We start from the raw sequence: 25,029 nt of genomic DNA on the forward strand, positions 1-25,029 counted from the left end.
GTTTACTAAGTAGCTCAGTGAAATAAGTACTGAAGTACGGTATTTTGAGCGATTTTTTTGCCGTAGCTCAGTATATTTCCTAAATTTAACTGACAGTTCAGAATTTTTTTATTTTTACAGGGTAATTTCGGTAATTTTTTTACCGAGTATTGCGTCCCTGATTTAGTGTGTAGAATTTTAGTTTTAGTCGTTAAACTACGCGTTTTATTCGGCGACGATTCCGTTCCCACATTGGTGACCCGCGACGCTGAAAAGAGGTGGAAAATTGACCTCGACGACCGCTCTCCGCGAAACTTCCAGCGAAAACAGATTTTTTTCTCGCCGCTCGCAACCGACGGCATCTTGGGGCACTGACTACGCCACCGCTGAATCAGCAGACCAAGATGGAAGCGCAAACACAGACAAACGAGACAAACAATGCTGCCACCTCAGATGTCACCGCGGCAGTTGCAGTGAAGCTTCCAGAAATTTGGAAGAACGACCCAAGGATGTGGTTTGCTCAAGCGGAAGCACAGTTTGCTCTCGCGGGTGTGGTACAGGACGAAACAAAATACTACCACATCATCAGCAAGCTCGACCAAACTGTCATTATCCAAGTGGCCGACATCGTGACAGAACCCCCGAAGGAAAACAAATACCCAGCAGTGAAGGGACGGCTGTTCTCACGAAAGTTGGAGCAGCTGCTGAACTCTTGCGACCTCGGGGACAGGCGGCCATCTCATCTCTTGGCCCGTATGCTGGAACTCGCAGCTGGTTTGAACGTGAACGAAAGTGTGCTGCGGATGCTGTTTATCCAGCGAATGTCAGAACGCGTCAAGACAATCCTGTCAATTTGCGATGGAAACACGCTGCAGCAACTGGCAAACACGCACAGCAGTGCCGTGAACCGTGCGTCTTCAAGGACTCAAAAAACTAGGTTGCAGTTCACCTGAAACGGCGAAGGTGAACGGAGCAACAGAAAGTCGCCGCTTACTGCTCAACGCTCGTCCGCTCGTCCAGTTGCCGCTATCTTATCGAAACGGGATCGGATGTTTCTATAGTACCTGCGACAAAGAAGGACCGCCTCAATGGACCGTCGTTGTTCCGTTTACACGCTGCGAATGAGACGGTGATAAAAACCTACGACTCCCGTTTCATCACGACTTGGGGCTCCGACGGCAGTTTCGTTGGAACTTCATCGTAGCGGATGTAAGTGTCGCTATCATCGGAGCTGATTTCCTAGTCTTTTTTTGGATTGTTGGTGGATCTCAAGAACAGCCGGCTCATCGACGGGAAAACGAACCTACAGTGTGTGGGCGGCCTCTCCGCAGCTGAATTTCATACGGTGAGAACAGTTGATTCCAGCCATCCGTTCAAGGACTTGCTGCTGCGGTTTTTGGCATTGCTCAATGTCTACAAGCGTTTCATCCCTCAAGCAACCGACCAGCTTGACAGTTATTTCGTGACGCTTTTCTGTCGCGAAATAACTGTCAAGCATGTTTGGGTTTGTTTGAGTCGTGAGTGAAAAAATCGTGGAGTTCTATGTGGATTTATGATGAACTGAGACAATTATGTTTAATCAGTGATTAAAATCATATGCTCCGGTGCATCAGGGGTTCAAACTAGCATCCGAACTGTTTTCGTTAGGTCATGAGATGATTTTTAGTTTGTTCCCAGCTTCAGGAGGAGACACAGAATATCAAGAATTTTGGTCACAATCTTGGGCTGGGTTGCTATATGGCCTCAAAAAAATGAATCTGGTCCGTTAGTCCCATCACGAGTTAGTTATGATGATCCGGTTGCTGATTTGGGGGGCTCAAGAAAATATAAAATTTGGATTGACCTTTTGAAACCCGAGCTTGCCGTCATCAGCCTTTTCAGGCTGGACTTCATGGAATTATCCATCAAATTCACACCCATAGATCGATTTCTGGCAGAACTTTGAGGTTGGTTCTGATAGAAAGTCAGAGGGGTCTAGAAACAGGTCTTTATTTGACAGAGGTAGTACTTGGAATGGTGATCGCAGTGTGTTAACTAGCGTATAGCACTCTGCGATCTACACAGAAAAAATATATGTAAATGTCCATGTCATGTAAACCATGTTTCAAATGTAAATTCACTTAATGTAATGTTAAAATGTAATGTAAAAAGTCAAATTCCATGTAATTAGCCATAATGTAAATTTAAATCTAATGTAATTGATGCTTCTCATGTAAATATTCATATGTTTGTTTAAATGTTGACGAATCGGAAGCATGTAAATCTTAAAAATAATGTAAAAGTTATCGCAATTTCGCAATTTTCAGTGTAAGAACGGGCCTTGACCGATCTTATGGACCAGGTTCCCGACGAACACGCACTGCCCTTACACCTACATCTTACCACGGGATTGAAACTCGTCTAAAAAACCTGTATCATTTTCTCATTCGAAACAGTGGCGCCACGTGGTGGTAGCTGCCCTGTTTATTACACTGTGAAATTATCCATGGCCAATCCAAGGAACCATAAGGTGACAACAGAAATGTCCGTCCAAAAGGGGTGCTGCAAAATAACTTATTATTTTTAACAAATTTTCGAACAAATCAGCAACGAATTACAAGTTTGACAGTCGAACTACACTTAAAAGTTGGTTTTGTTATTTGTTTTTGCAAAACCGCATTTTTTTAACGAAAGTGCCAAAAATATTCGTAATCACCTTTTGCCACTTGGTGGCGCTTTGCGTTAGTACGTGTGTGGTCGATGTTTGCGGACGTGCACGCAGAACACAGAACAGTGAGAACTAGCGAAAATGTCTCACTTTCTTCTAATACAAGTCGCCATATTGAAATTGCTTGAAGATTCATACCCGTGATCTTACCCTTGCTCTGAGTCAGTACGAGCAACACGCTAGAACACGCTTTGAGTGTTCGTGCCAGGCATGCACACCTTCTTTTCCGGTTACGCATTTTAACTCGGCCGGTGGTGGTACATTACGTAGGGTTTGATGTAAGTATAAGCGCCTAACCATTTACAGTGTATCTATCAATTTTCAGTAAAGCAAAAAACTGTTTAATTTTTAGTTTGAATTCAAAAACTAATTGTTATTTACAGTGTATTGTTTTCTCCTGAAATCTTGCCTAATGTTGAGTCGTGTTAATCTGTTGCTATTTCTTCTGTCGCGGTGTTTTGTTACATTGTTTTGAACCTAAGCATGTTATTCAAAAATTTATCAAAAGTACAATAATGTTATGTGTGTGACTGTGAATAAGGACTCAAATCTTACTTGTTTGAAGAAAAGGGCGTAGATTAAAACAATAGACAATAAAGGAAAAAGCATACTACATAAAGTTCGCTACTGAAAGAATAATTGTATGTTGAAGGAAAGAAGAGTAAAAGCTGTATGAAGTAGATTAAAAATATAGGCAATAATTTATGAAAAAAGCTTTGTGATAAAAGATAAATAATATCATATAAGCTTAGGTAGCATTAATGACAACTTTAGGAGCCGGTTAAAATAATATTTTATTAATAAATAAATTAGACAATGAATAAAGAATACATCAAATATGAACAGGAATTAACCTCGTTCGCATATTAAGGAGATCAGTTTTTGTTAGGGAAAACACATAGCAGTTAAAATTGGCAAATTGAGTAGAGAAGACTTGAAAGATAAGTGAACCAGAACTAAAGTAGTTGGAGATAATTAGAAGAGATACTCCGAGTTGCGATGTTCTAGGTACATCCACAACAGTTCGTTCAACATGCTGTGAATCAAAACAATACCTTCTGCAATCACAAATTACTTCCCTTTCCCACATTGCCGCTTTATAATGTAGTCCATGCTCTGCAAAGAAAGGGATGTTAGTAAAATATAAACACTTTAAAATAATGATACAGTTACTTGCGGGAACCTGAGTGAAATCAGGGTTTCTGATGTTGTTGCTGTTGACTCCAGTGTGATAATATCACTCCGAAGTGGTTGTCGTGGTGCAATCGTTCTCCAACCGTAGGCCCAGACACGACATGAAAATGAAAACAAACGAATTAGAAAATCAGTAATACATAATAAAGAAATAGAAGATAGATAGTAGCTGAAAGGGGAAAGAAGAGAAACCCCGTATTGCGATGTATCAGGTACATCCACAACAGTTAACTCAACATGCTGTGAATCAAAACAATACCGTCTACAATCTTCCCTTCCCACATTGCGCATCCCTTTCTTTTGGCCGTCTCGACTCTGACCCTCGCTGGTCAAAGGTTTACGAGTTCGTTTCCACAGGCCACCAGCAAGGTCACGTGTTGTCATCATGATGACGAAACCAAGCCAACGTGGAGGTAAGAAAATGGGTAACTTGCAAGAAACCAGAGCAGCTGTTTTGACCAAGATCAACTAACAGCACTACGGATGTAGTTCCGCTCCTTCCAGGATGTTCCTCACCGGGTGTCAACCGAAAAGATATCATTTCACACTTGGCCTGCATAAAAAAAAATAATAATGTAAAAGTTATCAATGTAAAATTTGAAAACATGTAAAGTCCAACAAAGAGTGCTGCTGCGAATGACAGCTGGCAAAACAAAAGTGTTTTATTTGGTGGTTGGATGCTGCGCGGCGCGGAGTCGTAATCGTGATGTTTGTTAAACAGAATAAATTAGTTTCGTTATGCCATATTATAACAGCGGGATGAGACCAAGTACCGGGCAACCAAAATGCATAACGCAAAATCCATCAGAATGCGCAGTGTTCAATTATAATTACAAGTAAGTACAGCATTATTGTATTTGTCATTTCACTCGCTTTTGTAAGTGATTTTAATCTTCAGCGATCAGTTTTCAGGGAGATTCCTCAAATAGTTACCTTTAACCGCTCGAACAGTAATGTACGGAGTATCTGCAGCGTTTCATGATCGTACACGTCATCTTACGAAGCTGGCCGCTGACTCCTACACGGTTACAAAAAATCCCACTTTTGGGAGTTCAGATATCCCACTTTTGCCAGTTCGCTGAAGCAAACTCGAAAAAGTGTGATTTCTCGAACTTGTGAAATGGTGAAAATCATGAAAAAACAAGATCGATTCATCGAACTCCCAAACTGAGGCTCAAGCGGAGGACAACTGTCTGATCTGACCAATACAAACAAAGAACGAAATCCGAAACCGCGATGAACCTTTCTTCAGCAAAAACTGCACACTTTAGCAAGATTTCTTCCGTTTTTCACCCTTCAAACACCCCACCAACAGCCCCCACCCTCCCAAACCCTTCTCTCCCCTCAGGCTCCACCAAACCGCCTCCGGAACTGGCAATTTTCTATTTTGGCCTCCACCAATTTTCTCTTCCGGTCTATTGCAATTCTTGCTCGCATGACCCAAACAATTCATTCACATCAATGTTTTAGCATCACCCTAAACCCAAACTTCACACTGCCACATGCATGGACGCACGCCGAAAGCCAACCACGGTGGCGCACACCAATACAAACAAAACGCATCGAGAAAAAAAAACTGAAGAGCTCAGCGACGCCGGGCTAAAACAAATCACTCAGTAATGCACTTAATTAAACACTTTCTTCAAAAACTCCATCATTCCCGAATGGACGCAACACTATTTAGTAGATTAAAACACTTTTTGAACCGAAACCCCGGTTCCGAACTGTTAAAAAAACGAAAACAATCGAGCGCGATTTCCAGCAAGACCACGTCCTGTCAGTGTTGCCAGACCCACTCATGAGGGCTACAGGACACTAAATATCACTAAATGAGCACTTAATTTTAGCACTGAAAAACATTCAAAATGGCGACACCTGAAATTTGACTTTTGAACTTTGTATGGTGATTTGTAGGGAAACTATGAGGGCACTAAATTAGTGGTATAGGGCACTAAATAGCACTAAATGAGCACTAAATTTTAGCACTGAAAAACATTCAAAATGGCGACATCTGAAATTTGACTTTTGAACTTTGTATGGCGATTTGTATGGAAACTATGAGGGCACTAAATGTGGGGTATAGGGCACTAAATAGCACTAAATGAGCACTAAATTTTAGCACTGAAAAACATTCAAAATGGCGACATCTGAAATTTGACTTTTGAACTTTGTATGTCGATTTGTATGGAAACTATGAGGGCACTAAATGTGGGGTATAGGGCACTTAATAGCACTAAATGAGCACTAAATTTTAGTACTGAAACACATCAAAATGGCGACATCTAAAATTTGACTTTTGAACTTTGTATGGTGATTTGTATGGAAACTATGAGGGCGCTAAATGTGGGATATAGGGCACTAAATAGCACTAAATGAGCACTAAATTTTAGCACGAAAAAACATTCAAAATGGTGACATCTGAGATTTGACTTTTGAACATTGTACGGCGATTTGTATGGAAACTATGAGGGCACTAAATGTGGGGTATAGGGCACTAAAAAGCACTAAATGAGCACTAAATTTTAGCACGAAAATACATTCAAAATGGCGACATCTGAAATTTGACTTTTGAACTTTGTATGGTGATTTGTATGGAAACTATGAGGGCACTAAATGTGGGGTATATGGCACTTAAAAGCACTAAATGAGCACTACATTTTAGCACAAAAAACATTCAAAATGGTGACATCTGAAATTTGACTTTTGAACTTTGTATGGCGATTTGTATGGAAACTATGAGAGCACTAAATAGCACTAAATGAGCACTAAATTTTAGCACGAAAAAACATTCAAAATGGCGACATCTGAGATTTGACTTTTAAACTTTGTATGGCGATTTGTATGGAAATGAGCACTAAATTTTAGCACAAAAAAAATCAAAATGGCGACATGTGTCATCTGGCTTGTATTTCAAATTTTTGTATGGCGATTTGTATGGAAACTATGAGGGCACTAAATATCGGGTATAGGACACTAAATAGCACTAAATGAGCACTAAATTTTAGCACAAAGAAAATTCAAAATGGCGACATGTGTCATCTGGCTTGTATTTCAAAATTTTGTATGGCGATTTGTATGGAAACTATGAGGGCACTAAATATGGGGTATAGGGCACTAAATGAGCACTAAATTTTAGCACAAAGAAAATTCAAAATGGCGACATGTGTCATCTGGCTTGTATTTCATATTTTGTATGGCAATTTGTATGGAAACTATAAGGGCACTAAATGTGGGGTATAGGGCACTAAATAGCACTAAATGAGCACTAAATTTTAGCACAAAGAAAATTCAAAATGGCGACATGTGTCATCTGGCTTGTATTTCAAAATTTTGTATGGCGATTTGTATGGAAACTATGAGGGCACTAAATATGGGATATAGGGCACTAAATGAGCACTAAATTTTAGCACAAAGAAAATTCAAAATGGCGACATGTGTCATCTGGCTTGTATTTCAAATTTTGTATGGCAATTTGTATGGAAACTATGAGGGCACTAAATGTGGGGTATAGGGCACTAAATAGCACTAAATGAGCACTAAGTTTTAGCACAAAGAAAATTCTAAATGGCGACATGTGTCATCTGGCTTGTATAGACCGCGGGACTCAAAATCCGGAACGGGTCAACCTACGGAATCAGGCGCTGGCCATGGGAGTTCGCCCTCTATTCGGACGATGCGGAGCGCTCGGACTCGGTGGATGAAATCGTGGACGAAGCGCGCCGGCCAAAACAGGATCCGCTCAAACGGGGTTGTCCGGTGAAAGATCCCTCTCCCCGTAAGGAACGGACGAGGAAGCAATGGCGCATTACGATCTGGACGATGTGGCGATCGTGGAGGACGCGGAACAGCCACTGACGTACGAATTGTCCGGTTCGGACACGGAGAAGGAAATCGAGTGGGTCAAGCAGAAGCAGCGTGAGCAGACCAAGAATAGGGTGAGGTGTACGATAAGAGTACGGAGGAGTAAGAGGGAAGAATAGTGAGGAGAAGGAGAAGCAGTTGGACTTTTTTGAGCGGAAACGGTTCCTGCTGGATGACGACGTGGGTGCCGTGGATGTGATCAAGCTGGAGCGGTTAAAAACTTTAGTTGCCGGTACAATCGACCAAAACTGAATGATCAAGGCGAGCCAATCTTGGTTTAGCAAGCACCTGGAGTAGTTTTTTTTTACAAAATTGATCCTCGAGCTTGCTCAAATACGTAAGTGAGCCGAACTTGCAGTTTTGAAGAATCTTTTATTGATCATTGATCAAATGCGGTCCTAAATAAAGCAGTTTATATAGCAATAACTAAAATTGCTTATTTATTTATTTAGAAAAAGCTAGGAATCTCCGATCCACTGTTCCGGTTTACGACTGTCCAGGTCGAAACCCTTAAGCAGACATTCCTGCTTGCTATCCGGCCGCCTAACTGACGAATGCTTCCCGTCGTTGTTCCGGCAGTCATTGCTAAACTTCAACTCAAACGTGACCATCACCCACGAATCGACGAGCTTGTCTAAATATTTCAAGCACTCGGCAAAACCCTTTTGGAACGGAACTAAATCTACTTCTGGTTCCCTTGAGTCCACGACCGGTTCCTGCTTCTTGCAAACACCTGTTCTTTGTTCGTTCTTCCCCGCTGTCTTTGGACATGGTTCCAGACAGTTTGTTATTGTTGCCGTCGTAATTTTTCACCGCTGCTACTGAAGGTTCTCCGACAGCCTTAACGACCAAGGCATCACCGATCAACCACTCGAATGTTTTATTCAGGTGGAACTTTTCCGCGACGTACTTTGGTTACTGGAAGCGTTTTCGTGATAATCAAATATTCAACAAAAGTGCGGGGCGTAGTTTTATAGTTTTACTCATATAAACTAAACCAATCAACTGAAAAATTTGATATTATTTTATTCAGAAATCCCGTTCACATTTGTTATATTCATTACGAAAAATCCCAATCCCAATAATACGACACGTTTTCGACCGAAACGTGTTCTGAAGGAATCTCCCGTTGGTGTGCACCAAGACGGTCAAGCAATTTCCCCACGTAATCATGACCAAAAACTCATCGAACGTACTTCCCTCGAAGCTTTCATCCTTGGTTTCCAGCTAAGTCATCTTCTGGGGTCGTTCCGGCTTCAAAAATCACTCTGGCTGGTGGTAAACTTCGTTGAACAGCTCGGCCTGCGTGGCGTAGTCCTAGATGACGAAGATGAACGGATGGTTGCAGTGAAACATGGCTGGATCGTCAGGTCGCGACGATCGGAAGCTGAACACGACTGTCGCGGATGCCACCGTCGCGACGGTGATCTTGAACTTTACCAGCACTTCACCGACCTGGACTTTCTTCGAGAAGCCGGAGAAGTTGGCCGAATTTTCGAACAGCTTGCCCATGCCTCGGCCCAGTACGGTCTTCATGTCGACGGGACGCGGAAATAATGCCCTCGTTATTGCCCCGCAGAGGATGTTCGGCGACGAGGTGAGGCGGGCAAGGAGTTTGTCAGTGCGTTGGATTCGGTAGGGGAGGGGGGGGGGGGTAGGAACACGAACATCGAAACGCGGGACGCTTCGTCCTGACCGGTGTAGGGCAGCTCCAGGATGTGGCAGCCGAGCTTCTCGTTGGCGGCTGGTGGAGGGACGAACCGGTTAGGTATTTGACAGCACAGTTGTTGATTGTAGATTACTCACCATGGTTGAAGGTTCCCTGGACGTGCATCATGTCGACAAACTCCTGGCGCTCGTTCGAAACGTAAAAGATCTCCTTCTGGGTCTCCTCTGGCTTGAATTTGCTCTGCCAGGTTCCCTACAAACGATCGTTTCAATTAACCACTGTAACTCTATCAAAGTTATTCAAACCCACCTTGAAGTAGGCAGCATTGGCGATCGCCAGCTTTGTGTTCTTCGTGGTCGAGCCCGGAATCAGCAGGTCCGTAATCTCCCCGTGCGTCGTGTTCTCCACCCAGTTGTTAATGTACAGCCGCTGCGATTCCGGATCATTCTCAAAGTCCAGCTTCTCAATCTCCTCGAAGAACTTGTCCTTCATGCACCGGAATCTGCTTCCCGAAGAACAGCTTATCAACTTAGTTTTGTCCGAACCGCATCGCCAGAGCCTTCTTCCCCACATTGTAAGCCTGCCACACTACCGGTTTGTAAATAATTAAAAAAAAAATTACGTAAAACGAGAAAAAAATGACTTTGGTGCAAAGACCTAACACGAAATCTCAATTTTTTTGGCTTGGCCTGCAAGGCCAAAAAACAAAAGCACAACAAAAACAAATCCTGAAGTTGTGTTTGGCCGTTTGACATAGGGCCAAAATGGAAAATGAAAACGAAACTATTGGCACTACGCCCCCCGGGGCATGGCCTTCCTCTAACGTGGGATTTCTGCTCCAGCGCCTCTGACGAGACAGGAGAAACCGGGACCGACGTTTTACTTCACCATCCGATAGAAGCTCAGTGGATAAGGCGGGAATCGAACCCGCGTCTCATAGCATCATCGGGATCGGCAGCCGAAGCCGCTACCCCTGCGCCACGAGACCCACTTGGAAAATGAAACACGCCAATGTTTACAAAGGCGATAAAACGCAAAGGGCTAAATCGATCCCGCATGTTGTTAACTTTTTTTTTTTGCTTTATTTATGAATTTATGTAGCTAAAAGTTTTTAACAAACTGTATTCAGCTACGCTGCAAGTGAGACACAATTTTACAGTTTTGCTATCTTACTAAACTACACAGTTCAGTTACTGTTCCCTTAACAAATATTGCTTCACCTGCACTTTAAACACTGAAAGGGATAAATTCTTAAATCCTGTTGGTAGAGAGTTAAACATTACTACCCCCTGATAAAACAAATTTTTCTGGCCTTGGGTTGTTCTGACCCTATCAACATAGTACAGTTCGTTTTGCCTTGTGTTACGCGAGTGTATAGTAGAATCACCTAATAGAACCGTGTTTGTTTTCATCAGATTATTTTTGATTTTGTAAATGTGGACTAACATATTGAATTTTGATAATAATTCGAGGCCTATGTAATTTTATCATCAATTTTACAGCAATAATGAAATGATAAGTGCAGTGCTTCTGGGGACGCGCAGTCCTGTTTTTTCTCGATAATTTTCGTCTCTTATGTGTCGCTGTTTGTGTGCATGGGGTGATTGGTCATAATAATTAAATAATGCCTTCATAAGTGCAGTGCTTCTGGGGACGCGCAGTCCTGTTTTTTCGCGAATAATTTTCGTCTCTTTTGTGTCTCTGTTTGTGTGCATGGGGTGATTGGTCATAGTAATTGAATAATGCCTTCATAAGTGCAGTGCTTCTGGGGACGCGCAGTCCTGTTTTTTCGCGATAATTTTCGTCTCTTTTGTGTCGTTATTTGTGTGCATGGGGTGATTGGTCATAATAATTGAATAATGCCTTCATAAGTGCAGTGCTTCTGGGGACGCGCAGTCCTGTTTTTTCGCGATAATTTTCGTCTCTTTTGTGTCGTTATTTGTGTGCATGGGGTGATTGGTCATTATAATTGAATAATGCCTTCATAAGTGCAGTGCTTCTGGGGACGCGCAGTCCTGTTTTTTCGCGATAATTTTCGTCTCTTTTGTGTCGTTATTTGTGTGCATGGGGTGATTGGTCATAATAATTGAATAATGCCTTCATAAGTGCAGTGCTTCTGGGGACGCGCAGTCCGGTTTTTTCGCGATAATTTTCGTCGTAAATGATCGTAAAAATTTATTCCAACTTTCAGTTTTAGTATTAACTCATCAAACTATCGATTTTATGAAGAGTAAAGCGTCATTTATTTACTATTTTTGAAATTTGCTCGCGTTATCTAAATTGTAAAAACAGTAAAATTATACTGATAAGTCCAGCCCATAGCACTACTGCTCGGTTGGCACGCGTTCGATAAAAATAAACCATTTTAAATAATCAATTATCTATCTTTCCGCAGCCGGCTGCCTAAGATTTAAAAATTTCAACCGATAAACAAAATGCTCATGGTCACATCACTGCCACTCGTGAATCCTGACCTCATACCCATCTACTAACCCCCTCAAAACTCATGTGATACTTTGTCGGAGAAGCAGTCGATTGGGCGGTCTCTATCACTCAAGTATCGGATTAACATTCCCATCCACTTCCCCGTGACCCTACCACTGGTCGTGGCCGGCGCCGGTATTGATCAGCATGATAGGGGCCTTTGAGAAGTTGCGAAGCGAGGAAAGATAGCACCCACTCATCTTCCACGGCTCGTGGATGTAACTTCTGGAGGTCCTGGTCAATAACGGAGTAGCAACTGCGGGTGGGCACCTATGCTTATGCTTATGCTTTAATTTTACAGCAATAATGAAATGTTTTCAGAAAATTGAATACGGGGTAACATAACAATACTAGTTTTGCGTTTTTTATATGAATAATATCCATAGTCAGCCAAATAAGTTTAATATAGGAATTGAAAAACTAACCGCAGACTTCATCCTCGTTTTTCTCAATGTTTTGAAAAATGACAACGACCGTTTTACAATGTTTTGCTTGATTTTTTTTTATTTTTCCGATACAAACTTCACCTTCGAGTATCAATGGGTAAATGTTGCACGATTTTCCTCATATTTGGCCCAGAGTCCTAAAATAGCTGATGGAACAATATTCAGCTTGTGGAGCGAGGTTTTGAGAAAATGTCCCATATTCTGGGCACCCTAATGTGTACGCAATACATGCGCACGTAGATACTGGAATTTGTTGAGCGAACATCGAAATATGATAACTACGCCACCATGGGCTCCTAAGTGTTTGTGAGTATTTTTAACATTTTGAATTATTACCAAACCAATTGTTTTCCATTCACAATATCATATTATGGGCTTTGGGATATGATTGAAACACATATATCTGATTCATCATTATATATTAATCAAAACAACAATTACAACAGGATGTGTTTAAGGATGCGACAAATGAGAAGTTATTAGCTATTTATATACAATTTTTAAAAGCTTTTGCATTTAAGCGGTATACGCACTTCGGAAGGAACCGGTCAAGAAAAAAATCAAATGGGCAGCAGCGGCAGCGCAAGCAAGTCAGAGAGGGTGAAGAAAAGCCCCAAGAAATCGCTCCCTCTCCTTTGTTCTGCTGTTCGTAAAGCTGTTTCTTGACCCCTTTCCTTCCGATCTGCATACTAGCCTTTATACACAACTGAATTTCACTCCATCCTCACTTGAAAAGCAATTTTGGCAATGAAGTTTATATTTGCGTACTCGAACGTCCGTGCCATTAAAGCCATCGCCCAGGCGTGTGTGACAAACAAAACATTTAAAACATTTTAAATGATATAAAAGTCCCAGACTCTCGATAACCATAGCCGCTCCCCGGCCTGAAACGAAATATTGTATATTGTATTAAGTATATAAAATAATTGGCAAAGGATTTTTAATATTTTGTTCGAATTTTAAGAGAGAAACGGTACAGAAAATAGCCATAAATTTCAGCTTTGATTTAATGTTTCTATGAATCTATGACATTTTCCCGAAACCCATATTATCAAAGGGACATTTCTCCGAATGCCACTTCCGCGAAAAGACACTTCTCCTAATATTAATTTCCATTTACCCGAATTTCCCATTTCCCCTAATCGTCCACATCCCCGAATGCTATTTTCCCGAATGGGCCACAATCCCGAATGCCACTTACCCGATTAGTCATAACCCTGAATAATCCTTTCCCTGAATGCCAGGAGCGCGCGCGCTCCGGGGCACCGGGCATTTCCGCTTGACCGCGTTCGGGGAAATAGCATTTTATAAGAAAAAAAATTAATGGCAATTTTTATCACATCAAACTACATATAATATTGCTTGAAAGGTTCGTATTGGCCTTGAATGATCAACTTTCTTTTTGGCTTCATTCAGAACAGACGTAGCATTTTAGGGGGGAAGGGGTGTTGCCGGGTCCGGTGGTTTGGTGGTTAGCGTGGTAGCCTCCAAACCCCAGTATGGCCTGGGTTCAATCCCAGACGGACCCGGTGGCATTTTTCGTGACGAGATTTGCCTGATCACGCCTTCTATCGGATGGGGAAGTAAAACGTCGGTCCATTTGCAAGGAAATTTGTCTTTTTTCGAATTTTGTTCAAGAACCCAAAAATGGAACAAATAGGTACATACCCTGACTAACCTAAAGGTTAGGTCGTTAGCTCAGTCCAGGTGTAGGAGTCGTCTCCCTGGGTCCTGCCTCGGTGGAGTCGCTGGTAGGCAGTTGGACTAACAATCCAAAGGTCGTCAGTTCGAATCCCGGGGTGGATGGAAGCTTAGGTGTAAGAAGAGGTTTGCAATTGCCTCAACAATCAAGCCTTCGGACACCTAGTTTCGAGTAGGAATCTCGCAATCGAGAACGCCAAGGCAATGCTGTAGAGCGAATAATTTGATTTTTTGATTTACGCAAGCAAATTTACTAGCCTTGTTTCTACCACACTGAAAAAAATATTCTAATTTCAGTTATTAGTTATCTGTAAGCCCTTACATCCAATTGAAATGCTGTCAAAGACAAACTTATGGGAAATTGGTCGAGCTTTTCGGTAAAAATATTTACGAGACTGAAAAACTAAGTCTGTCGTATAGAAATTGCCAAAAACCACCAAAAATCCCGTTTTTTCAACATTTTTATTTTTAACGGTGCACATCAACCAGAGCTTTTGCACCAAGATTTTTGGTACAGATATTTTAGTATTTTCGAAACTACGAGAACTATTGATATAATTTTTTATTCATCCCTCAATGTACCGTCTACAAAACAATTTACAACGACATTTGACTATTTTTAAAATCAAATTGTTGCAGGATTGGGTCTGTAAGTTTGACAATTTTGGAATAAGAAGACAACAACTTCTTTGGTTGCTGTGCACCCTTAAAACCGCTGTATCTTCCCAAGGATTGGACATAGGACAATGGTCAATGAGGAGACTTTTATGTAAAATTGTCTGGAAAATCGATTCCCACTACCGGTTTTTAAAAATTTTGACGTTTAGACCACTTTTCAAAAAAACAGTTTTAGTAAATGATTTTTGTATTTTTTTAGGAGAGACATACCATCCTGCGTTTTTCGTCAGTCTTTTGGTAACATTTTAGGCTATTTCCTCAAAAAATTTGAACGAAAAAAAAATCGTGACATCACCTTTAACGGTACACATCGACCATAGCTTTTGCACCCAGATTTCTGTTACAGACATTTTAGTATCTTCAAAACTACGGGAACTATCGATATATTTATTTATTCATCCCCTAAATTACTGTCTTCATACACGCAGAGAAATGTTTTGTAGAATCAGCCTGTACGAGGTTTGAATCAACAAAAGTTTTGTTGAATATAATCAACAAAAAATGCGTTGAAACAAACCTTGATTTTCTCAATTCCACAAAAGTATTTTGTTGTTTTGAAAAAGCTGCTTTGACGTTTAGCGTTGATTCAACAAAAATCGCGATTTTCAATTCAACAAAACGTTTTGTTGATTCAAATATGCCTTATTTTTCTGCGTGTAGTTATTTACAACAAAGTTTGATTATTTTTACAATCAGATTCTTGCAGGATTGGGTCCGTAAGTTTGACAATTTTGGAATAAGAACAAAACAACTTCCTTGGTTGCTGTGCACCCTTAAATTTAAGTTTTAGACTGAAAAATCGAAAAATCTCATAGATGTGGCGTGTATTTTTGTTTCAGTGTATTTTTGTCAGAAAGCCCGTCCAATGTTGTACAAGTTTGTCTTCGACCACTTTTTGATAGGACGCAACGGCTTTGAGATACAGTATTTTTTAAATTACAAAATACAAAAATATTTAAATACCTTACGCCCTTCTCAAATTTTATTTTCGAGTACTATTGGCTCCATATACACAAAAATGGCTTATGTAGGATAACATGTCTACAAAGTTTCATTGAAATTGGAGAGGGTCGGGTACAAAAGTACCAGAAAAAATCCTGATTTGAGCTGGAATTGCTCTTTAGCGAAAATGATGATTAAGGGATATGAAAATTCGTGAAAATTTAAATGTTAACAAGCCTTACCCGACAAACTTCGTTCTGCCCTTTTTTTGTTTCCTGACGTTTCTTGCTTGTTTGCTATTTTAGCCTGCTGTGATCAAAATTTGATTTTACGCAGCTTTTCCCATACAATCTGAAGATTTTCCGGAATCGGTTCCAGAGTGGCCAAAGTGTCAATTAGTTAGCGTAAGAACCTTCCGTGGGCTTATACGAACCCAACGCAACAAAGAGCACCTCAATCCGACGCTCCGTAGTGAACTGATTCGCGTTCGAACAAAACCGTCGAAATTTTTTATATATATAGAAGATAAACGGCAATTGGCGTAAGTGTCACTTCGGGGAAATGGCATTCGGGGAAATGGCCGACTATTCGGGGATATAGCTGATTAGGGGAAATGATATTCGGGGAAATGGCATTCGGGGATGTGGCTGATTAGGGGAAGTGGTATTCGGGGATGTGGCCAATTAGGGGAAATGATTTTCGTGGAAATGGCATTCGGGGAAATGAGCTAGACCCGTTTCTATATGATTTTCTTCTTTCTTACCTAACTCATTATTGCAATGTGAACATTTTTTTTTACCACTCACGCTAAGAATTTTATCCTCGTTTTCATTGGGATTATTGCTTTGTGCACTAGATGTATTCACATTCATTTCATTTGCGAGCAAACGAGTCATGTTGTTAGGATTGTCGAAGCTCCTGTGAAAAAATAAAATAAACATGATTAACGCAACCGCTCGATTCAAAGCACATGCTCTTCTCCCTCAACCGCTCTCTTTCTTACATTCCGCCGTGACGTTGCAACGCTTTGACTTTTCTTTTTTCAGTATTTCGGTTGTATCTCAAAAAATACATTGAAAAGGTACATATGTTATTACAAATTTGGAGTACATTAAATTTCCTATAACAATCATTGTTGAAACATTATTTTAAGCAATAATTCTATTTTTGAGAGGGGAATATGTAGCGTGACGTTACAACGCGTGACTTTTTCTCAATCCTGACCCAATTCATGTTTCGCCATTAACTCTGCTCTGTTAAACGACAAATTTGGAGTTCTTCGTCCATTTTAAGTGTAAAATTCGTCAACAAATCGAATGCAAAAAAATCAAACCATCCACATTAACGACCCCCAGGTCTTTTGTGGTCTCTGTTGCAAGTTTCTGCTCGAACCTAGGAGTCCGAAGGCTTGAATGGGGAGAGCACCCAAACCTCTTTCTACTCCAAGGAACCTTCCACCCCAGTGTTTGAACTGACGACCTTTGGATTGCGAGTCCAACCGCCGCCAGCGATTCCACCGGAGTAGGCTTGGTTTGGTGTGTTGTTTGTACTTATGGCATGGAGACGACTCCTACACCTGGAATGACTTAACGGCCTAACAACCAAGGCCGGGACCGACGTTTTACTTCCTCATCCGATGGAAGGTTGGAGCAGATGGGAATCGATGCAATCTAATGCAATCATTAGATTTTCGAAAAAAAAATCAAAACTCGATTTTTAAAGACCACTTACATTTTGTGACGTTGCAACGCTCTGTTTTTGAAAACAGGGTTTTTCGTTGCTTTGCAACGTCACGAAATTTTAGTTTCAAAATAAATCATGGTTTTTGTTAGTTTGAACAACTGTAGGTTAAGATTTTATTATGAGACACAAGTTCTTCCCGGCAAACTTCGTCCTGCCCTTTTTTGGTTTCCTGACGTTTCTTGCTTGTTTGCTAACTCAGCCTCCTGTGATCAAAATTTGATTTTACGCAGCTTTTCCCATACAATCTGCAGATTTTCCGGAATCGGTTCCAGAGTGGCCAAAGTGTCAATTAGTTAGCGTAAGAACCTTCCTTGGACTTATACGAACCCAACGAAACAAAGAGCACCTCGATCCGACGCTCCATATTGAACTGATTCGCGTTCGAACAAAACCGTCGAAATTTTTTATATATATAGATTAATAGACAGTACAAGGATATGTGAATTGATTGGCCCCATGTTAGACCCATCATTATTGACAAAGGACTTTGTCTTAAAGCTCTATCTGCGGTGTCAATGCAAAATTTTTCGAAAATGTAGCGTTACCGTCGCAAGCCCTCGGCGTGACATTCTGTTTCTGTTGCGTAGATGCCGTGAAAACTATTTAAGCTAAAAGTTAGCCTCTGGAGGATTTAGTGTCCATCAGACTTTCATCAAAGACGGACCTTACGTTGGGAATTTTATTGCTCACACACACACACACACACGCAGGTGGTGCACGAACTTGAGAGGAGGTCCAAGAAGTTATTGACGGTAGCCAGAACGGTCACCGGAATACCGAAATTATTGGGAACAATTTGGTAGGATATCGGCCACACCCGGAGTGGCCAGTGCCATGTGGGAAGGTTCTACCGGGAGGACATTTACGGAACCATACAAATTTGGGCAATATGGGTATCAAAATTCATGGTTTTTGATACTGGTAATGAAAATGACCATTTTGGCAGGATTGGCCACACCCGGAGTGGCCAGTGCCCTGTGGGAAGGTTCTACCGGGAGGACATTTACGGAACAATACAAATTTGGGCAATATGGGTATCAAAATTCATGGTTTTTGATACTGGTAATGAAAATGACCATTTTGGCAGGATTGGCCACACCCGGAGTGGCCAGTGCCCTGTGGGAAGGTTCTACCGGGAGGACATTTACGGAACCATACAAATTTGGGCAATATGGGTATCAAAATTCATGGTTTTTGATACTGGTAATGAAAATGACCATTTTGGCTGGATTGGCCACACCCGGAGTGGCCAGTGCCCTGTGGGAAGGTTCTACCGGGAGGACATTTACGGAACCATACAAATTTGGGCAATATGGGTATCAAAATTCATGGTTTTTGATACTGGTAATGAAAATTACCATTTTGGCAGGATTGGCCACACCCGGAGTGGCCAGTGCCCTGTGGGAAGGTTCTACCGGGAGGACATTTACGGAACCATACAAATTTGGGCAATATGGGTATCAAAATTCATGGTTTTTGATACTGGTAATGAAAATGACCATTTTGGCAGGATTGGCCACACCCGGAGTGGCCATTGCACTAAGGGAAGGTTCTACCGGGAGGACATTTACGGAACCATACAAATTTGGGCAATATGGGTATCAAAATTCATGGTTTTTGATACTGGTAATGAAAATGACCATTTTGGCAGGATTGGCCACACCCGGAGTGGCCATTGCCCTAAGGGAAGGTTCTACCGGGAGGACATTTACGGAACCATACAAATTTGGGCAATATGGGTATCAAAATTCATGGTTTTTGATACTGGTAATGAAAATGACCATTTTGGCAGGATTGGCCACACCCGGAGTGGCCATTGCTCTGAGGGAAGGTTCTACCGGGAGGACATTTACGGAACCATACAAATTTGGCAATATGGGTATCAAAATTCATGGTTTTTGATACTGGTAATGAAAATTACCATTTTGGCAGGATTGGCCACACCCGGAGTGGCCATTGCCCTGAGGGAAGGTTCTACCGGGAAGACATTTACGGAACCATACAAATTTGGGCAATATGGGTATCAAAATTCATGGTTTTTGATACTGGTAATGAAAATGACCATTTTGGCAGGATTGGCCACACCCGGAGTGGCCATTGCCCTGAGGGAAGGTTCTACCGGGAGGACATTTACGGAACCATACAAATTTGGGCAATATGGGTATCAAAATTCATGGTTTTTGATACTGGTGATGAAAATGGACATTTTGGCAGGATTGGCCACACCCGGAGTGGCCATTGCTCTGAGGGAAGGTTCTACCGGGAGGACATTTACGGAACCATACAAATTTGGCAATATGGGTATCAAAATTCATGGTTTTTGATACTGGTAATGAAAATTACCATTTTGGCAGGATTGGCCACACCCGGAGTGGCCATTGCCCTGAGGGAAGGTTCTATCGGGGACATTTATCGAACCATTCGACTTGGGGCAATATGGGTATCAAAATTCATGGTTTTTTATACTGGTGATAAAAATGATCATTTTGACAGGATTGGCCACACCCGGAGTGGCCATGGCCCTGAGGGAAGGTTCTACCGGGGGGATATTTATCGAACCATTCGACTTGGGGCAATATGGGTATCAAAATTCATGGTTTTTGATATTGGTAATGAAAATGGCCATTTTGACAGGATTGGCCACACCTGGAGTTTGCATGGCCCTGAGGGAAGTTTCTACCGGGGATATTTATCGAACCATACAAATTTGGCAATATGGGTATCAAAATTCATGGTTTTTGATACTGGTAATGAAAATGACCATTTTGGCAGGATTGGCCACACCCGGAGTGGCCATTGCTCTGAGGGAAGGTTCTACCGGGAGGACATTTACGGAACCATACAAATTTGGCAATATGGGTATCAAAATTCATGGTTTTTGATACTGGTAATGAAAATGACCATTTTGGCAGGATTGGCCACACCCGGAGTGGCCATTGCCCTAAGGGAAGGTTCTACCGGGAGGACATTTACGGAACCATACAAATTTGGGCAATATGGGTATCAAAATTCATGGTTTTTGATACTGGTAATGAAAATGACCATTTTGGCAGGATTGGCCACACCCGGAGTGGCCATTGCTCTGAGGGAAGGTTCTACCGGGAGGACATTTACGGAACCATACAAATTTGGCAATATGGGTATCAAAATTCATGGTTTTTGATACTGGTAATGAAAATTACCATTTTGGCAGGATTGGCCACACCCGGAGTGGCCATTGCCCTGAGGGAAGGTTCTATCGGGGACATTTATCGAACCATTCGACTTGGGGCAATATGGGTATCAAAATTCATGGTTTTTGATACTGGTAATGAAAATTACCATTTTGGCAGGATTGGCCACACCCGGAGTGGCCATTGCCCTGAGGGAAGGTTCTACCGGGAGGACATTTACGGAACCATACAAATTTGGGCAATATGGGTATCAAAATTCATGGTTTTTGATACTGGTAATGAAAATGGCCATTTTGGCAGGATTGGCCACACCCGGAGTGGCCATTGCTCTGAGGGAAGGTTCTACCGGGAGGACATTTACGGAACCATACAAATTTGGCAATATGGGTATCAAAATTCATGGTTTTTGATACTGGTAATGAAAATGACCATTTTGGCAGGATTGGCCACACCCGGAGTGGCCATTGCCCTGAGGGAAGGTTCTACCGGGAGGACATTTACGGAACCATACAAATTTGGGCAATATGGGTATCAAAATTCATGGTTTTTGATACTGGTAATGAAAATGACCATTTTGGCAGGATTGGCCACACCCGGAGTGGCCATTGCTCTGAGGGAAGGTTCTACCGGGAGGACATTTACGGAACCATACAAATTTGGCAATATGGGTATCAAAATTCATGGTTTTTGATACTGGTAATGAAAATTACCATTTTGGCAGGATTGGCCACACCCGGAGTGGCCATTGCCCTGAGGGAAGGTTCTATCGGGGACATTTATCGAACCATTCGACTTGGGGCAATATAGGTATCAAAATTCATGGTTTTTTATACTGGTGATAAAAATGATCATTTTGACAAGATTGGCCACACCCGGAGTGGCCATGGCCCTGAGGGAAGGTTCTACCGGGGGGATATTTATCGAACCATTCGACTTGGGGCAATATGGGTATCAAAATTCATGGTTTTTGATATTGGTAATGAAAATGGCCATTTTGACAGGATTGGCCACACCTGGAGTTTGCATGGCCCTGAGGGAAGTTTCTACCGGGGATATTTATCGAACCATACGACTTTGGCAACAGCTCTATCACTACCGTTTTTTCTGCCCCCCCCCCCATCCATTTTGGCAATTTATATCCACAGAGGTGCCATTGATTGAATATTTTTAATTAGAATTAATTATTCAGGATAATAATAATGAAACAAATAGGCAAAGAATGAAAAAAATATAAATAAAAATAGCATGATTTTTAGAGTTTTGTACACAGTTCTTTGTAACATTGGTCATGTAGAACATAACCACCTGCACCTTTTCTCCACCTCTAGGGAACATTCCAAATCCTGTTTCATTGAATTCTTATAATTGTCCCTATCAAAATATCAGTTTGAATATGTATCTTACCAACGGCGGTCGGTACCAATCCCGAGAGTCTGAACGCGTTGCGTTATAGTCTGTATCACAGAGTCAGGGAGCGATTTTCTAGGGACATTCTGAGTGTACCCTGCTGTCGAATGATAAATGTTTGCCTGCTGTTCGATTCGTCTCTGTTCGGCCTCTTGGATCAACCAATGTCGATTATTATTTGCCCCGCTGGGTTTCTTCGCAGGTTGAAAGCTCCATTGCGGAGAACATTCCGTTTGGCTTCGTTGTCGCAACATGTGCGGAAACGAATCAGTGTTAAACTCGTTTGTGTTGTGAAGCAGGACTCTTTCGTTGGTCGTTTTTGGGTTTAGACAACCAATAGGCATTTCTGCTGGATAATTTAATGCATGCGAGCTTTTGCAAAATCGAGACTGATCGCGCAAAGGGTGACATACTGCAGTTAGTGTAGGATTGTTATTAACGATATTGTTGTAAATTGCTTGTTTATCACTCAATGATTGAAACTGGTCATGCTCATGGTTAGGCATATTAGACAAACATTTCCGCGGTTCACTATTTAGACTATATTGCTGCGAACGTAGTGGTTTTGCTGGTGGTATTGGCGGCGGAATGGGATTTCTCTCCTTAGTAGATATTAACATGAAACAAAACGAGAAGAACAAGCACAAAAAATATAAGTACAAAACATTAAAAGTTGTTAAGATAAAACAAAATTCTCCTATATTTGTATGACTTACCTTTACTTGCTCCATATCATGTAGGGCTTCTACATGGTTCGACATGTTTTGGGCATTCTATAAACGTAAAGGATATTTTAACGATTAGGTATCACAATTTTAATACGAAATGTTTTTTTTATTAATTAACGTAATTTAATGAAATCATTTTCAAATAAACGATATTTTATACAAAATCCAAAACAAAATCAGAATGTCCACATGTTCAAAAAAAAAAATCAAACCATCCACATTAACGACCCCCGGGTCTTTTGTGGTCTCTATTGCAAGTTTCTACTCGAACCTAGGAGTCCGAAGGCTTGAATGGGGAGAGCACCCAAACCTCTTTCTACTCCAAGGAACCTTCCACCCCAGTGTTTGAACTGACGACCTTTGGATTGCGAGTCCAACCGCCGCCAGCGATTCCACCGGAGTAGGCTTGGTTTGGTGTGTTGTTTGTACTTATGGCATGGAGACGACTCCTACACCTGGAATGACTTAACGGCCTAACAACAACCAAGGCCGGGACCGACATTTTACTTCCTCATCCGATGGAAGGTTGGAGCAGATGGGAATCGAACCCAGATTCATTTGCTTACAAAGCGGACAGCGTAACCATTCGGCCACGCACTGCTGCTGTCCACATGTTGTTATTTTTAAATCGGAGGTTGATCTACCAATGATGTAAAGATGTATGTTTGATTTAATTCGGCTGCTATAAGTAAACTAAATTCCTCTAAGACTACTTGCAACGCTGCTCTACTTTGTTCTAGCTGTTGCATTTTTTCAAATAGAACTGAAACAGACCACCCGCAACGCGGAGTTGCAGTTTTGATTTTCGAGCAGTATTTTGAAACCGGAAAAAAACTGCTCGACGAGTTTGTTTCAAACGTGAGACGATTTGGAACTGGAATAGAACTCAGTTTAGAAAAAAATAGATATATACAGCAATTCCCCACGAAAACAGCATGGGAAAAAACAAAAGTGCTCGGATCGGGCTCAAAACTTTTCTGGGGGTTCCCTGGCCGAAATAATTAGACCCGTATTTTTTTGTTTGGTCATTAGGGTGACCTATGCCGTGTTAGGGTGGTCTAAAAAAATTGCCATTTTCGGAATTTTCTGGCAGAATTGGTTCTATTAGAATCCTTATAGAATGATTCTAGCAGGGCTGTCCGAACTCTGTAAGAATTTTGTTAGAATATTCTGACAGAGCGAAATCTGCTAGAATTTCATAAGAATTGTGTTAGAACAATCTGGCAGCGCAAAGTTTGTCAAAAATGACGTCATTTTCGCCAAACTACATTGCAACCGCCATCTTGTCAAAAATCGCGTGACAAAAAGTTGCCATCAGAAAAAGTAGCGTCGGCGTCGTTCCGTTGGCCGCCTGGCCAACCCGAATATGGTAAGAATAAAACTATAGGTTTCTTCCTTTAAGTTACTTTAATTCTTCAATTTCAATTCCACAGGCACGGTTTCCATTGCCTCGACCTGGAAGGCTCGATTAATTTTTAGGAAAACTGTCAGCAAAAACCACATGGCCGACGGAGAAACTTCACCACCAGCACCCTCAATTCCGGCGGCCGCTAATTGGAAATCAAGTTGGACATGTCAAGTTAGACGGCATATTTCCCGGATCCCCCGGAATCCTGCCGATTTCTCACCAAAAAGACACAGGAAAAACGAAGAAAAGTGACGATGAAGTGTAATTGAAAATTGAGTGTTAAATAAATTGATAAAGATTCTTGTGTTATGTTTTTGATATTGAATATTTTTAATTGTATGGTTATTTCCAAAATTTTGTGCCATTTGATTCTAACAAAATTCTAGCAGGATTCTAGCAGAATTCTTTGCCATCTTCTTCTAGCAAAATTCTTACAGAATTCTAACTGGAGGCCTGTCAGAATAGTTCTAGCAAAATTCTAGCAGGATTCTCACAGAACCGGTTGATTTCGCCGGCTTCTGCTAGAACCGGTTATTGCATTTGAGCTAGAATTCTCAAAGAATTCTTGAAAAAATCTAGCAGGATGATGGCAGCGTTCTAGTAAGAACATTTTCGCTCTGTAAGATTTCTCCAAGAATCCTGCGAGAACGCCGTGACTGGGTATGTTTGTATGGGAAAAATCATCAAAATGTATGGAGAAAAGCAACAGTTTTGCTTTTTTACCTGTGGAAGACGCCATAATAATCCTTTTCTGACCATTTCTCAGATGTAGAACCTTCATTAAGGGGTTACATACATGTAAATCGACAAAAATATAAGAGGTTGGCTTGGGTACACACTTAAACTTTTTTTAAATCTGTTTTAAGGGCATTAAAATATATATTTTAATTTATTATCAAAATAAATTTG

The 25,029-nt window shown here is 41.3% G+C and overlaps 1 protein-coding gene and 1 pseudogene across 2 annotated transcripts; both read right to left on the reverse strand.

Moving 5' to 3' along the window:
• Positions 1–5,831: 5,831 nt before the first annotated feature.
• On the reverse strand, positions 5,832–10,468 carry LOC120430957 (serine protease inhibitor 88Ea-like; annotated as a pseudogene).
• Positions 10,469–12,742: 2,274 nt separating this feature from the next.
• LOC120430960 (uncharacterized) lies at positions 12,743–22,841 on the reverse strand. 2 transcript variants are annotated; one of them, XM_039596092.2, is made up of 4 exons: positions 22,701–22,841; positions 21,982–22,586; positions 16,425–16,579; positions 12,743–13,224 (listed from the first exon to the last, which is right to left on the reverse strand). In XM_039596092.2, the coding sequence occupies exons 1-4, from the start codon at positions 22,743–22,745 to the stop codon at positions 13,037–13,039; spliced, it is 993 nt and encodes a 330-aa protein (XP_039452026.1). In that variant the 5' UTR covers positions 22,746–22,841; the 3' UTR covers positions 12,743–13,036. The 2 variants fall into 2 exon arrangements, with proteins under 2 accessions (XP_039452026.1, XP_052566846.1); XM_052710886.1 differs by lacking the exon at positions 12,743–13,224 and adding an exon at positions 15,626–16,137.
• Between the last annotated feature and the right edge of the window lie 2,188 nt (positions 22,842–25,029).

Source organism: Culex pipiens, chromosome 1 (assembly GCF_016801865.2).
Source record: "Culex pipiens pallens isolate TS chromosome 1, TS_CPP_V2, whole genome shotgun sequence".
NCBI classification, from domain to species: domain Eukaryota; kingdom Metazoa; phylum Arthropoda; class Insecta; order Diptera; family Culicidae; genus Culex; species Culex pipiens.